Below are 16,117 nucleotides of genomic sequence, written 5' to 3' on the forward strand. Positions count from 1 at the left end.
ATAGATGTAGTTGGTGTGGCTGAGATATGGTTGGACTCTTCGCATGACTGGGCTGTAAATATAGAGGGTTTTTACACTATTTAGGAAAGACGGGGTCAATAGAAAAGGTGGTGGCGTGTGCCTGTATGTGAGGAGTGATCTGAAGACAAGTGTGAAAGAGGCAATTGTGCGTGAGGATGGTGATGTGGAAACCTTATGGGTGGAAGTTCAAAGGGATATAAACTGAAAAAATAATACTTGCTGTGATCTATAGACCCCCTAACATCACAGAGGATATAGAAACGCAACTGTATAACCAAATAGAGCGGGCGGCACAGGCTGGTACAGTGGTCATAATGGGAGATTCTAACTTCCCAGACATTGACTGGGGTCATGGTTCTGCCTCAACCGCAAAGGGGAGAAAATTCCTCAACTCTCTGCAGGACCATTTTATGGGCCAGTTTGTAGAAGCTCCCACTAGGGGCGATGCTCTGTTGGATCTGGTAATTTCTAATGATGAAGCGCTTGTTGGTAATTTTACTGTTCGAGAAACACTAGGTAATAGTGACCACAATATAATTATATTTACCCTAAACTATAAAACGCAAACTCTGTCAGGCAGAGCAAAGACACTGAATTTCAAAATGGTTAATTTCCCTGGGTTGAGGGCAGCATTTCAGGGCATAGACTGGGAGCAGCTACTGTCACATAATAATACTGAGGATAAATACAATACAATTACACCCCCCCCCCCCCCATGGCTTACAGCTACTGTAAAAAGAGCAATAAAAGACAACAAGAGGGCATTTAAAAAGTACAAATCTGAGGGGTCATCTGTAGCGTTTGAAGATTACAAAGGGCTCAATAAAATCTGCAAAAAGGAGATATAATTAGCAAAGATACAAAATGAACAAACAGCAGGTCGCAAAAGAAAGCAAAACAAATCCCAAAAAGTTTTTAAATATATAAATGCTTAAAAATCTAAGTCTGAGCAGGTAGGTTCCCTAAATAATGGTAATGGGGGGGGGGGGGGGGGTAGTCACTGAAGATAAGGAAAAGGCAGAGTTCCTAAATAGGTTTTTTAGCTCTGTATATACAAAAGAGGAGAAAGGAGCTGATATCTGTGGCGCCGGGGCTGTAAGTACGTCCAGTGATATACTCAATTGGCTAACTGTAGATATAGATGAGGAGAAGTTAAATAGGGTAAATGTGAACAAGGCTCCGGGTCCAGAAGAAGTACACCCAAGAGTGCTTGAGTTACTAAATGTTTTTTTAAGCTCTGTTTATACAAAAGAAGAGAAAGGAGCTGATATCTGTGGTGCTGGGGTTGTTAGTACATCCAGTAATATACTCACTTGGCTAACTGTAGATATGGTCCAAGACAAGTTAAATAGGGTAAATGTGAACACGGCTCTGGGTCCAGATGGATTACACCCAAGAGTGCTTAAAGAGCTCAGTTCACTTATTGCTGTGCCCCTGTTTATAATTTTTAAGGATTCTCTAGGGACTGGTACAATGCCAAGTGATTGGCGCAAGGCAAACGTGGTGCCCATATTCAAAAAAGGATCAAGGTCCTCCACAGGTAATTATGGACCAGTTAGTTTAACTTCTATTGTGGGAAAAATGTTTGAAGGACTCTTAAGGGACTATATACAGGAGTATGTGACTATAAATAATATTATAAGTGATAACCAGCATGGGTTTACCAAGGACAGAAGTTGTCAGACTAACCCGATTTGTTTTTATGAGGAGACGTATAGTAGCCTGGACAGAGGGGTGGCTGTGGATGTAGTGTTTCTGGATTTTGCAAAGGCTTTTGATACTGGCCCTCATAGACGCTTAATAAGTAAAGTAAGGTCTATTGGCGTGGAAAGTATAGTTTGTAATTGGATTGAAAACTGGCTGAAGGACCGCGTCCAGAGAGTTGTGGTCAATGATTCCTATTCTGAATGGTCCCAGGTTATAAGTGGTGTAGCCGAAGGTTGAGTGCTGGGCCCTTTATTATTTCATTTATTAATTAATGATATTGAGGACGGGATTAATAATAGCACCATATCTATTTTTGCAGATGACACTAATCTGTATAGGACTGTATAGTCTATGGAAGATGTCCACACACAACAAGCTGAATTAAACACTGAGTGATTGGGCATCAACTTGGAAAATGAGGTTCAATGTGGACAAAAGTAAAGTTATGCATCTTGGTAGTAATAATCTCTGTGCTTCATATGTCCTAGGTGATGTAGCACTGGGAGGGTAACTTATAGAGAAGGATTTCGGTATCCTTGTGGATGGTAGAGTAAATTACAGCACATAATGTCAATCAGCTGCTTCTAAGGCCACCAGGATATTGTCATGCATTAAACGAGGCATGGACTCGCGGGGCAGGGATGTAATACTACCACTTTACAAAGCGCTGGTGCGGCCTCATATGGAATATACAGTCCAGTTCTGGGCACCAGTACATAGAAAGGATGCACTGCAGCTGGAAAAAGTACAGAGGAGAGCGACTAAAATGGGGCATGGAGGGTTTTAGTTATGAAGAAAGAATAAAATAATTTAATGTACTTAGTCTTGAGAGGGGGGACATGATTAACCTATACAAGTATATAAATGGGCCATACAAAAAATACGGTGAAAAGCTGTTCCATGGAAAATGCTCTCAAAAGACAAGGGGGCACTGCCTCCGACTGAAGAAGAAAAAGTTCAGTCTCCAGAAGCGTCAAAGCTTCTTTACTGTAAGAACTGTGAATCTATGGAATAGACTTCCTCAGGACGTGGTCACAGCAGGAATAGTGGACAGTTTCAAAAAGGGTTTAGACAAATTTTTAAAAGTAAAAAACATTAATGCTTATGAAAACATGTAGAAATCTCACTTCCTTCTGGGATACGTGTCCCCACCTATCCCTTGGTTGAACTTGATGAACGTTTGTCTTTTTTCAACCGTATTAACTATGTTAAAGATAATACAAACTGATCCATTCTAAACGGATGCAGACGGTTGTATTATCTGAACGGATCCCGTCATGGACAAAACGCGAGTGTGAAAGTAGCATTACTATACAGCTGGCACAGGAGTGAGATTGCTAAATACAGCTCATTTAAAAAAGGCTAAACTGATACACAACAACAAATCATAAGCGATGATCAATGCTAGATCATGCTTACCGCCCCTGTATGTAAAATTGAAAGATTCAATCCACAGTCAAGCAGAGACTGAATAGCAATTACCACAGTAAATTACAACTTTTCATGAACTTTTATAGGTCATCAATATCAGATCGGCAGGGTTCTGACCATTTACCTGCTTGCCGTCAGCATTGCAGCGGCTAACAGTACAATTACAGCTCCTCCATCCCATTTACTTGAATGGGAAGAAGCAGTTCTAGTTAAATTCTGTTCCATTTAAATGAAAAGGTTAGAGGAGCTGAAAATACACCTGCTTGCCATTTATAAGCACTGCCTTCTCTTCAAACAGGTGACAGGCTGGGGTTCCAGGAGTTGGATCAAGCAGATATGATACTGATGACCTATCCTAAGGATAGGTCATTAATATAGAAAACTGCACAACCCCTTTAAGCTTTAGTTAGGTAACTCAGGACAACCATTTATACAGTGTCATGTAGACATGAATACTAAGGTAAGAGGAACTGGAGAATCAAGAAGTGTATTGTCAGCCAAACCCGCTGAGAACAGTGGGTTCGGCTGACAGTTTAATGTTTGTGGGGAACTCCTGACTCTCCCCTGACAGATAATGATAGAAGGATCGCGCAAAATGTATATACTTGACCAATCCTTTTGTTCTCCCGGGAGATAAGCTGGATTTCTGGCAGAGGCCCTCTTCCTTCTCCCCATAGAATACACTTAAACATTCAACCGGGCTGTATGTACACTCACCTAAAGAATTATTAGGAACACCATACTAATACGGTGTTGGACCCCCTTTTGCCTTCAGAACTGCCTTAATTCTACGTGGCATTGATTCAACAAGGTGCTGATAGCATTCTTTAGAAATGTTGGCCCATATTGATAGGATAGCATCTTGCAGCTAGCATCTTGCAGTTTGAGGGATGCACATCCAGGGCACGAAGCTCCCGTTCCACCACATCCCAAATATGCTCTATTGGGTTGAGATCTGGTGACTGTGGGGGCCATTTTAGTACAGTGAACTCATTGTCATGTTCAAGAAACCAATTTGAAATGATTTGAGCTTTGTGACATGGTGCATTATCCTGCTGGAAGTAGCCATCAGAGGATAGGTACATGATGGTCATGAAGGGATGGACATGGTCAGAAACAATGCTCAGGTAGCCCGTGGCATTTAAACGATGGCCAATTGGCACTAAGGGGCCTAAAGTGTGCCCAGAAAACATCCCCCACACCATTACACCACCACCACCAGCCTGCACAGTGGTAACAAGGCATGATGGATACATGTTCTCATTCTGTTTACGCCAAATTCAGACTCTACCATTTGAATGTCTCAACAGAAATCGAGACTCATCAGACCAGGCAACATTTTTCCAGTCTTCAACAGTCCAATTTTGGTGAGCTCGTGCAAATTGTAGCCTCTTTTTCCTATTTGTAGTGGAGATGAGTGGTACCCGGTGGGGTCTTCTGCTGTTGTAGCCCACCTTTCTTTCCCATTCTGACATTCAGTTTGGAGTTCAGGAGATTGTCTTGACCAGGACAACAACCCTACATGCATTCAAGCAACTTCCATGTGATTGGTTGACTAGATAATCGCATTATTGAGAAATAGAACAGGTGTTCCTAATAATTCTTTAGGTGAGTGTATATGAGGGAATTTGGGAGAGATAGTTGTTGGCTGAACGATCATTCATCCGACAGCTATTGAATGTGTATGGCTGCCTTTAGTCGACCTTCAATGGGTTACAGGGCCATTGGTTATTGCCATTAACTTCTGTGCACGACAACCAACCATAAACCAGGTTATACTTATATAGTTATATAAAATAATGTGTAAAGTGGAGTTACAGCGTTAATCTAATGCAGACTAGACACAAAGCACAATCACTTATACCGTATAACTGGCAAAACAGCTAAAGTGAGCATTTCATTGTATTTCTCCAGGTATGAATTTTATTTTGATCCTTCCTTTATAGTATGCAGCATGCATTAATATATTTACTGATTTGAAAATGCAATCCAGCAAACCAAATATAACAAAGCAACGTGTTCATCTCATTCTGCTAATACTGTGCATATATGCACATGAAGAGGAAGCAGCTCTCAAGATGTGTCACCATAACCATGGTTTCTATATACGGTACATGTTATGGACATGTATTGCTAGCAGGGGTGATACTGTTATGGATGGATGTACTGCTACAGTGTTAAAGCAGTTGATCTGTGGACAAGTGAATGAGAAAGCAGCCTATGAGGTCCAGGGAACTAACTGCACTGAGGCATAGCATGGCACAAAGTTAAGGCAGCTATTTGAGGGCTGAAGCGAAATCCATTATCATTCATTACAAGGAGCTGACAGAACAAAGCATCAGCCAACCTCAAAAGGCAATGTGCATGTTGAGTATGAGTATTTTTTTTACAGGGCAATCCAGTGAAATTGACTTAAGGTACAAAAAAATAATTTATAAAATGAGGCGGCATCACAGAGTTCTATGTCATCAGTAAGCATGGCTCCAACTTATTTCTTTGATCCTTGCAGCAACTCTGGTCATAAAAACATCTAGAAAAGTGGACATCATCCCAGTGAGCTTAATTAGTGCACAAGTATTATCAAATATAGAACTTTACCTCACAGCACTTGACATAAATTTCTATTTACAATGTTATATTTGCAAAATAAAATATACAGCAATTTATAAACTCAAGTACTCAAAACGTAAAAGATACAAAAAGGAGTAACAGACAATAAAAGAGAAAGAGCACATAGCTACATCTGCAGGGCACCAACAGTGCAATGAAGAGCTTGAACAATCTTGAGTGCAGAAGTAAAAATACTCACACTTTAGGCTGGGCTCATGGATGGCAGCTACACTGCAGCTGAAACAGCCATGACATGCAGATTAGCTCTATTCTCAAACTGACTGCGGCTAAAAGCGATTTCATTGTTAGCGGACATTTAGTGGCATAATCACACTGCCTTTAATGTTTAAACTACAATCATCTTACAAACTATAATGATCTGCATGTCACCTCTGTTACAGACTAAGGCCTCATGCACACAACCGTTGTTTTATTCCGTGTCCGTTGTTCCTTTTTTTGTGATTTTCTGCGGACCCATTGACTTTCAATGGGTCCGTTGAAAACTCTGCTAATGCACTGTTTGTCACCCGCGTCCGTGGTTCCAGTCAGTCAAAAAAAATAACCTGTCTTATTATTTTCGCGGAACACGGTTTGCAGCCCCTATTCAATCAATGGGACCGCAAAAAAACGCAGAGGCACACAATATTGTCATCCGCGTCCGTGCGTCCATTTTTTTCTTATCATTTGCATGGCAAACCTGACTTAGACTTTTTTTTTATTTCTTTTATGTCTGGTGGTCCTCCAAAAATAAAGGAAGACACACGGAAATGGATCACGGAACCCCATTTTGCAGAACGGAACGCAACGGTCGTGTGCATGAGGCCTAAGGCTCATATTTTTACTAGGTTGATGGAATGACACTTTACCTAATCTTTTATTAATTAACAGCCAGAATATAATTATATTGTCATTATACATTCTCTGCCTGCCTCCTAACAACTAAGCGTGTGTGCATCACCCCTTATTTAAAATATATCTCACTTGACTGTGACTAGCTAAAGGGGTTGTCTGCTTTTTACTATTGATGACCTATCCTCAGGATAGGTCATCAATACCAGATGAGCACGGGTTTGACTTCCGACACCCTCGCAAATCAGCTGTTTGAAGAGAAGGCAGTGCTTGTACAAGAGCTGCCTTTTCTTCTCCGTTTACCTGCTCACTGCAGCAATAATGCCGTCCCCATTCACTTATATGTGATGGCTCCATTCTATTAACTTGAACAGACTGAGCTGTCCCATCTTCAAACAGCTGATCCGTGGGGGTGCTGGGTGTTAGACCCCCACCAATCAGATATTAATGAGCTATCCTGAGGATAGATCATCATTAGCAAAAAGCAGACACCTTTAAAAAAAAGACAGTATGTCTTGCGGTTATTCATCCACAGTTACCTGTAAAGGTTAAATGGTAGACTAGTCAGCAGCACATGTGTATTGTTCTGTGGCAACACTAGCGCTTTACTAAAATTCTGGATGGATCTTGTTTCTGTGCCTAAGCATCCAGCTTCCAAATCATATTTTGGAATGGACACACTGATAAAATGACAGTGTTGCCTGCCTTTTTGTCCAATATGAAGTGCTTTAAAATGGCCTATCATGACCCCTCGCCACCACATGGTCTACGCTTTCTATTGACTTTGTATTGCAACATAAGCTCATACGTTATGTAGAGTTGTTCTCCTCTTCCTAAGGCTCTACTTCTAATGGTACCCTTTCTTTTCTTCGTTACTTTGTGATTGCATACTTTAGATTGCATAAGGATGTATACGCTTTTTGAAAAAAAACAATCAATCACCAGGGGAGGACTGGGAACTTGAAGTGGCCTTGGAAAAAAAAATGAAAGTGGCCTCAAGTTGTAGGAGGGCCCAAATTTACAGAAGGCGGGGAACCACAGATTGTTCTTCACTTGCTATATCAGACTGGAAGAAAAGTGCTATTCATGGGATCTGAAGATTATCAGGTTAGGATTTACATTACACTAATCTTCTAATTTCAGTGGTCTGTCACTCTTGTGATGGCATTCAGTACTTATAGTACTACAATGCATGGCAGCAATGTGAGAGAGAGGAGTCTGATGTAGCACGCTGCCCCTGCCTCTGCATGATGTCTTACATTTTTCTTTCCTGTTGTGTATAGGAAACAAAATTGTCAATCATCTGCAGTCCAATTATTAAATATTAATTTGAATATTTATACTTGTAATGGTGCCCAAGTGTTCTTATGACACCCTATGTGTTCAGTGCTGGATGCAGAAGATGTGTATAGCGCACTGATTCTAATTAGCTAGCCTGCAAGAATCAGTCTGTGGGTGGTAGGCTGTGCTACTGAGCATGTGCGACCACTGAACATATTAGGGTAATGTTCTGAAAAAGAATCAACCCACGGGGGCCCTATAAGGACACAGAAGCATTTTTTAATTAAGGCTACATGCACACAACCGTATCTGTTTTGCGGTCCACAAACCACAGATCTACAAAATACAGACACCAACTGTATGCCATCCGTATTTTTTTGTAGACCCATTGACTTCAATGGGTCAGTGAACCACATTTTGCGGGCCAGAATAGGACATATTATATCATTTGTGGAACAGACATCCGGAAGGGTCACCTCTGTGCTCTCCACATCTGTAGGTCTGTTCCACAAATTATAAAAAATATCCTATTCTGGTATGAAAAATACGGTCCACAGATGGCATCGCATTTGTGAATCTGCAGTTTGCGGACTGCAGAACAGATATGGTCGTGTGCATAAGGTCAAGGCCTAAGTAGGTGTGATCTAACTGAATAAATTTTAAATGTAAAATTAAAAACGATGTTCCAATTTGCTGCGCCACATAGAACAAATGTGGTTCTGTATATGCAATACAAGAACCTAAGAAGTTGTAGGAGATGAGGAAAATATGGCTGCTTTGTTCCAGATGCATCACCACTCTTGTCCAGTGGCTGTGTGTAGGATTGCAGTCCACTATGTCACACAACCCCTAGCCACTTAAATCTGCATTTTCTTACCCATGTGATTTTTTTTTCTTTTATCTCACAATTGGCTATTCCTGAGACTATCTAAAAACGGCAGTACTTCATGTGTCACAGCTGATGATTTTTGATTGGACTTGACCGTTTCCCTTGACTGCTAATAACAGAAGAAGGTATTACTATATAATTTTAAGAAATTAATAAAAAAGTGCCAATGTTATATCTAGCTCATCAATATGTACATAAAAAAAATAAAAAGTACAGCATTGCTTTAAAATTCATTTAAGTAAGGAATCATTAAAATCTGCACTCAAGTTGTGGTTGATTTTGCATATATGAAACAAGAAATGTCTAATAAAGTTGCCCAAACAGCCTGCAATATAATCCTCGGTTTAGTCCACAATGGCAGAGTACACACATTATTGACTTTTAGTGGTTACAAGGTACAGTGAATTAAAATACTACAATAACAGTAAACATAAAATGGTCCCTTGCAAAAATAAAAAATAAATGGTCACACTTCTGTCTAAATTTTAACACCATAAATCATGTACAGAGCTATACATTTTCACTGCAACAGGTAGTGAAAAGTCCTTCACCCTGTAATTCATGGAGGCATAGGGAGATAATCTTCAATGCCATCAGCTGTTGTCATGGATACCATGTAAAGCGTAGGATTGCTGGCAGAACATAAAGCTATAGGAATTCCACATAATTCTCAGGGATAAGTCCAGTCTTCCCATTGAGCATTCCTTCTAACCAGCCTGGCTCCTGCGATGGATGAACTAATTGGGAGAAATAAAGACATCAACATCTGAATAATACAATATACAATCATAAAAGGTCGAGCAGGTTTTTTTTTTTTTCTCGTAAGAAAAAAAAACATATGCTGCACTATTCTGACCATCAAAAGTCACTGGAAGCCTGATGCAAAAGAACTACTGTAAGAGCCAAGTTACATTAAAATCTCATTACTGCTGCAGCCATCAGAACTTTTCATATAGCTAAGATTTTTAAGTACACAATTCAATAATTACTGCAAATCAAGGTTCTATCAGTGAGTCCACTTAACACTATTCCATGTTCTAGTTTACCTATGGGGTCAAACATGGACTGAATAAACTAACTATAAAATATATTTTTTTTTAATGAAATATTTATTTTCATTATACATATTGTTAGATGAAAGGAGTGCCCTGATAAAAAGTACTGTAGAATTACACTAGGAAAATACTGTAAGTAGATGATTGCGTGCCAGTTTTGGACGAATTTAGACTAGAAAAGGAATGCTGCATGCACTTTTATGAACGGTTTTATGCAGAGAAATACATTTTAGGCTCTGGTTAGTCTGATTTTGGCTCATTTATATGTCTAGGGAATCTAGACACTTAGTAAGTAATTCCATTGCATTGCTATAGAACAGAGATTTGTTTAAGGAAAGAGTTCTTTCTGAAACCAAAATAAAAACTAGGGTTAAAACTCAATTTGGATTGACCAAGTCTGTCTTTTCAGCACTGATCATCTGTTACAACACAGCATCTGGGTCACTGCCTCAGTTTATTTTATTAACCTAGAAAGACCTCTAGCTATGTTTTACCCCACAGTTTTTTTTCCATATACTTCAGAGGAATACATTACTAAAACACTGCAATCTTCATCCACACACAAACATTATAAATCAATCTATACTGTATTATAGACATACATTAATAAGCATTGTAAACAAATGGACTTTGTTATATCCTCAAAGCCTACTATGACCACAGAAGGCTCTCCGACATTACGAGTACTTTAACATTAATGGCTCTAGGCCATTAGGCTATTCATTCCCCTACCAGTCTGGTTGCTACATGACTCATTAATGAGTTGTTCTAGTTATGCCATTAAAGGGAATCTGTCACCAGCGACCTCCCTATCCATCTGTGTGCATAACTGTGGTTCACCTGATTAAAACAGTGTTTTTTTCTGTTGATCTGAGGCTGTTTCTGAAGCATGATACTTTTTCTTAACCTTGCGATTTTCTGCAGTTTAGTTTTTCACTCCCTGCATTTCTGAAGCCATAATTTTTTTTATTTTTCCATTCACATAGCCTTATGGGGGCTTGTTTTTTGCAGGACAAGTTGTACTTTTTAATGGCACCCTTTATTATTGCATACAATATAGTCGGAAGCTGAGAAAAATTCTAAATGTGGTGGAATTGGAATAAAAAACTGCAATTCTGCCACAGTTTTAGGCTATGGCTTCACAACGACATTTATTGCAGTCATGTTGCACAACCTTTTTTGTAATGATAGTCTATGGTGTCGCCCTATGTGACACGCTGCGACATGACAGCTGCATAGAAAACCATCCAAGTTGGATTTTTGTGCAACTGTCGCGTCGCAGTGACATTACATGTTGTGCAACATGTGTCACTGTAGTTGTACACTTTTGTCGTGCATCTTAATTTCGCACAACAAATGTTGTCGTGTAGCCCTACTCTATGGGTTTTGTATTTAAGGTGTTCCCTACACGGTAAAACTGACCTGTTACCTTCATTCTAAGAATGTTTTCTCGTGACACATTGTACTTTATGATAGTGGTAAATTTGAGTTGATAAAATTCACCTAATTATTTAATTTAAAAAATCCTAAATTTACAGAAAATTTGGAGAAATCTGCAATTTTCCAAATCACTATTTCTCTGCTTTTAGGGAAGAAGCAACATATGGGAAGATTTCACTGGGATAATTTTCAGTAAACACTCCCCAGAAAGTGACCCTATTTCGGAAACTATAGGATTGTTTTTTTTTTTTGTTTTTTTTTGCCTTCCTCTGGATCAACTTGCAGGATGACAGGCCGAACTGGATGGACAAATGTCTTTTTTCGGCCTTATGTACTATGTAACTATAAGGTGACCGTTTTATCGATATTATTTTGGGGTAGATATTTTTGATAGTACACTTTTTGTGAGGCAAGGTAACAAACAAAATGGCTGTTCTGGTACAGTTTTAAAATTTTAAGAATGTTCACCTGACAGGTTATAGCTTGTGCTATTTTTATAGAGCAGGTTGTTACAGATGCGAAAATACCAAGTATGTCTATTTTTTATTTCTTTTTTGCAGGAAGAGTTACTATGCCCATGATGTTAATTTTTTATTTTTTTACTGTTTATGTATTTATTTTTTATTCTAGGGGACAGGAGTGTGATACATTTTTTTTAACTTTTTTTTATTTTTACATTTAAACTTTTTTGTCACCCTAGGTGACTATAACATGGTGACATTGGATTACATCTTGTATTCTGTATTGCATATCTATGTAATAAAGAATACTGAATTCAGTATATTCCAATGCAGTGCTGCCACCTACAGGACTGCATTGGAATGTGCTAGTAATAGGCCTGTAAGCCTTGTACATGCTTAGGCCTATTACTAGTATAGGGCCAGAATGTGTGCAGCTCCTGGTTTTAGCACTCCCAGATACCATAGTCACTTTTGATCACAGCATCTGAGGGGTTAATTGTCCCCAATCTGCATTATCACCAATCGCAGACATTACCCCTGGGCCTCTGCTGTATAAAACAGCAGAAACCCAGCGGTTATGGCACCCACAGTACTCGAGAGCAGCGCCATCTTTAAACACTAGACTTCTGCAGCACATCCCCCGGGCGAAGGCACGCAGAAACGCGCGTTGGGGTAGCGCCATCCTGGTGTACACACTTTGCTTGGGTGAGTCTTTTTCTTGCTATGGTCTCCTTGGAGTTTTGGCTAAGATTTTTGCAGGATTGGTCTAAGATTATCAGATTGCCAATATCCTTATATTATGCACTAATGACTCTCGCAACCATTGTTACTTTTTACTTTTATAATATACTACTTTTATATCCATTTATATACACTGAACAAAAATATAAATGCAACACTTTTGGTTTTACTGCCATTGTGCATGAGCTGAACTCTAAAATCTGAAACATTTTCTACAGACCTATTACTCTCAAATATTGTTCACAAATCTGTCTAAATCTGTGTTAGTGAGCACTTTACCTTTGCCGAGATAATCCATCCCACCTCACAGGTGTGGCATATCAAGGTGCTGATTAGACAGCATGAATATTGCACAGGTGTGCCTTATACTGCCCACAATAAAAGTCCACTCTGAAATGTGCACAGTGTTTTGTCTTACTGGGGGAAAAAGAAAACCATTCAATATCTGGTGTGGCCACCACTTGCCTCATGCAGTGTAACACATCTCTGTTGCATAGAGTTGATCTGGTTGTTGATTGTGGCCTGTGGAATGTTGGTCCACTCCTCTTCAATAGCTGTGCAAAGTTGGAGAATATTGGCAGGAACTGGAACACGCTGTCATATACGCCAATCCAGAGCATCCCAAACATGCTCAATGGGTGACATGTCCAGTGAGTATGCTGGCCATGCAAGAACTGGGATGTTTTCAGCTTCCAGGAATTGTGTACAGATCCTTGCAATATGGGGCCGTGCATTATCATGCTGCAACATGAGGTGATGGTCGTGGATGAATGGCACAACAATGGGCCTCAGAATGGTATCTCTGTGCATTCAAAATGCCATCAATAAAATGCACCTGTGTTCGTTGTCCAGAACATACTCCTGTCCATACCATAACCCCACAGCCACCATGGGGCACTCGATCCACAAAGTGGATGTCAGCAAACCGCTCACCCACATGACGCCACACACGCTGTCTGCCATCTGCCCTGAACAGTGAACAAAAGGCGTCTGGCACGTTGGAGAGGCTATCGAATGTGAGCATTTGCCCACTTCAAGTCGGTTACAACTATGAACTGCAGTCATGTCCAGACCCCGATGAGGAGGACGAGCATGCAAATGAGCTTTCCAGAAACGGTTTCTGACAGTTTGCACAAAAATTCTTTGGTTAGGCAAACCGATTGTTACTGCAGCTGTCCGGGTGGCTGGTCTCAGACGATCATGGAGGTGAACATGCTGGATGTGCAGGTCCTGGGCTGGTAGGGTTACATGTGGTCTGCAGTTGTGAAGCCGGTTGGATGTACTGCCAAATTCTGTGAAATGCCTTTGGAGATGCCTTATGGTAGAGAAATGAACATTCAGTGCACGGGCAACAGCTCTGGTAGACATTCCTGCAGTCAGCATGCCAATTGCAGGCTCCCTCAAACGTTGCAAAATCTGTGGCATTGTGCTGTGTGATCCAACTGCAGAGTGGACTTTTATTGTGGGCAGTCTAAGGCACACCTGTGCTATATTTATGCTGTCTAATCAGCACCTTGGTATGCCACACCTGTGAGGTGGGATGGATTATCTCGGCAAAGGAGAAGTGCTCACTAACACAGATTTAGACAGATTTGTGAACAATATTGGAGAGTAATGGGTCTTTTGTGTATGTAGAAAATGTTTCAGATCTTTGAGTTCAGCTCATGCAAAATGGGAGCAAAACCAAAAGTGTTGCGTTTATATTTTTGTTCAGTCTATATGGAATATTGATCTTTATTTATTTTCCAATATGATATATTTTTGTAGTGTGTGTACTGCTGGGATGGTGTCTGTTCTGCCACCTTCCCCTTTTTAATGGTATATTTTGTAATACACTATGATTCAATAAAATATAATGTTTTATATGGGTACTGATACTGGTACTTATATGTAAGCTCCATTTTTTATTTCAGTTGTTTTGTATACTCGGGAGCTTGTACTGGGTTATTTGATTAGCTGGACCCTTTATTAGCCACAATATTTATTGATACACTAAGTATTGGCAATAGGGATATCTATGGTCGTTTTTTAGTGTTGACTTCTCCCGTACATGTACAGCGGAGGTTCGAAATTGGTGCATGACCAATACTCTTGTTGCACCCAATCTCCACTCATTTCTGTGGCCAATCCCTCCCACAATGCTTTGATTGCAGGGGCTGATTGGCCACATACCCTACAATTAAAATTTCCTGGTGGGCCGATGCCCCATGGGGCCACCCAAGTTCTCTCTGCCACTGAACGGGTACATAATGAGCTCTGAACAGTAATTAACCCTGTAAGGATCAGGTACTCATGTACCCAACCAGCGACTGCACATGCCCTCTTGAGTTCAACTGCTGTGGCCCACACCTTCCCTTCAAAGCCCCCTGCTCCATAGACAACTGAAGGACGAGAACAGAAGATGGTAGCTATTGATGACCATCACAGAGGGCCATATTTTGGGGCAGTATATTGTGCTATACTGTATTATTTGGTTCTGCTGGGATGGTATTTTCCACTATAGCATTGTTGACCCAGCCTATTGGTGTAGCCCTGCACCTGTTATCTTGGACCTGCCTACAAAATGGGGCCACTTTAAATTCCCAGTCCGCTCCGGTTTGTTTGACAGGGCCAGGCAGTGACAATGCAATGCCTGACCCTGTGCACAAATTAAACCTGAATTATAAAACAAAGAAAATATACCTGCATAACCATATATTTTCTGAAAGTAGACAACTGGCAAATTGTGGAAATGCTATGATCTGACACTTTACACTTATGACCACCTTTAGCAATTTATATATTTTGACACAGTGAGAGGTTTGGTCTGGGAAAACAAGTGTTTTCCTCCCAGCATGTGCTTCTGGGCTGTTTTACAGCCAGGTGAGGTCAAATACCGGACCGGATTTCAAGTGTCGGTCCAGATTTTGGCAGCACCTGGCTGTCCTTAAATAGGCAGCTGGACTCAGAAGCCATGTCTCTATGTTGGGATCTGGGAGCCTTGTGTCTGGATCAAGGCTTGCTAACTGTTTGTTGTGAAATAGGTTGGTGCTGCTATGCTGAAGGACTCGGAGGCAGAATTGCCGCATGGTGTGAATTACCACCAACACCGCAAGGTGACTTTTTGCTTGTTTATGACTCCTTGTTTTGTCACTTGCCTAAAGTGTGAATAAAACATTAAACTGTTTGATCCAAAGAACTTGTTGTTGCCTCTATACTGCGTCCGCTAATCCTGTCTACCAGAGCGAAACCCCACAATATACATACATACAATTGTGTGTTTAGGGGCTAACAGTTTGCTCAAGCTCCTCAAGCAAATGTGTAGTTTCTGCATGCTGACAAATAAACTTAAAATTCTATGTTTCTTAAAACATTTGTCTATTTTCAATTTTTTGAGGATTCAACATTAATTTATTTAAAACCAATACAAACATGCAGAATTCAAGCTATTTTAATATACCCAAAGCAAGTCAGATTCTAATGGAGTATTATAATTATTAGTATCACAGTTCTTCAGTATGATAATATATATATATATATCTACTATAGTAAGCACTGAAAAATTGTGTTACTGATAAAGGGAGACTACAACTTAGAAAAATGCACTGTCATCAGCTGTTGAGCACTGGCTTGCTCTCTGTACAAGGCTACAA

General features: G+C 40.2%; 1 protein-coding gene across 1 annotated transcript in view; it reads right to left on the minus strand.

The window, feature by feature from the left end:
- Positions 1-5,554: 5,554 nt before the first annotated feature.
- Positions 5,555-16,117, minus strand: part of ARHGAP26 (Rho GTPase activating protein 26) — a 380,080-nt gene continuing 369,517 nt past the window's right edge. Inside the window, exon 23 of the mRNA XM_044277261.1 lies at positions 5,555-9,525. Within this exon, the coding sequence (XP_044133196.1) occupies positions 9,437-9,525 (89 nt within the window). The 3' untranslated portion in view covers positions 5,555-9,436. The remainder of the gene's footprint in view (positions 9,526-16,117) is intronic.

This window comes from Bufo gargarizans, chromosome 2 (genome assembly GCF_014858855.1).
Source record: "Bufo gargarizans isolate SCDJY-AF-19 chromosome 2, ASM1485885v1, whole genome shotgun sequence".
In the NCBI taxonomy this organism is placed as follows: Eukaryota; Metazoa; Chordata; class Amphibia; order Anura; family Bufonidae; genus Bufo; species Bufo gargarizans.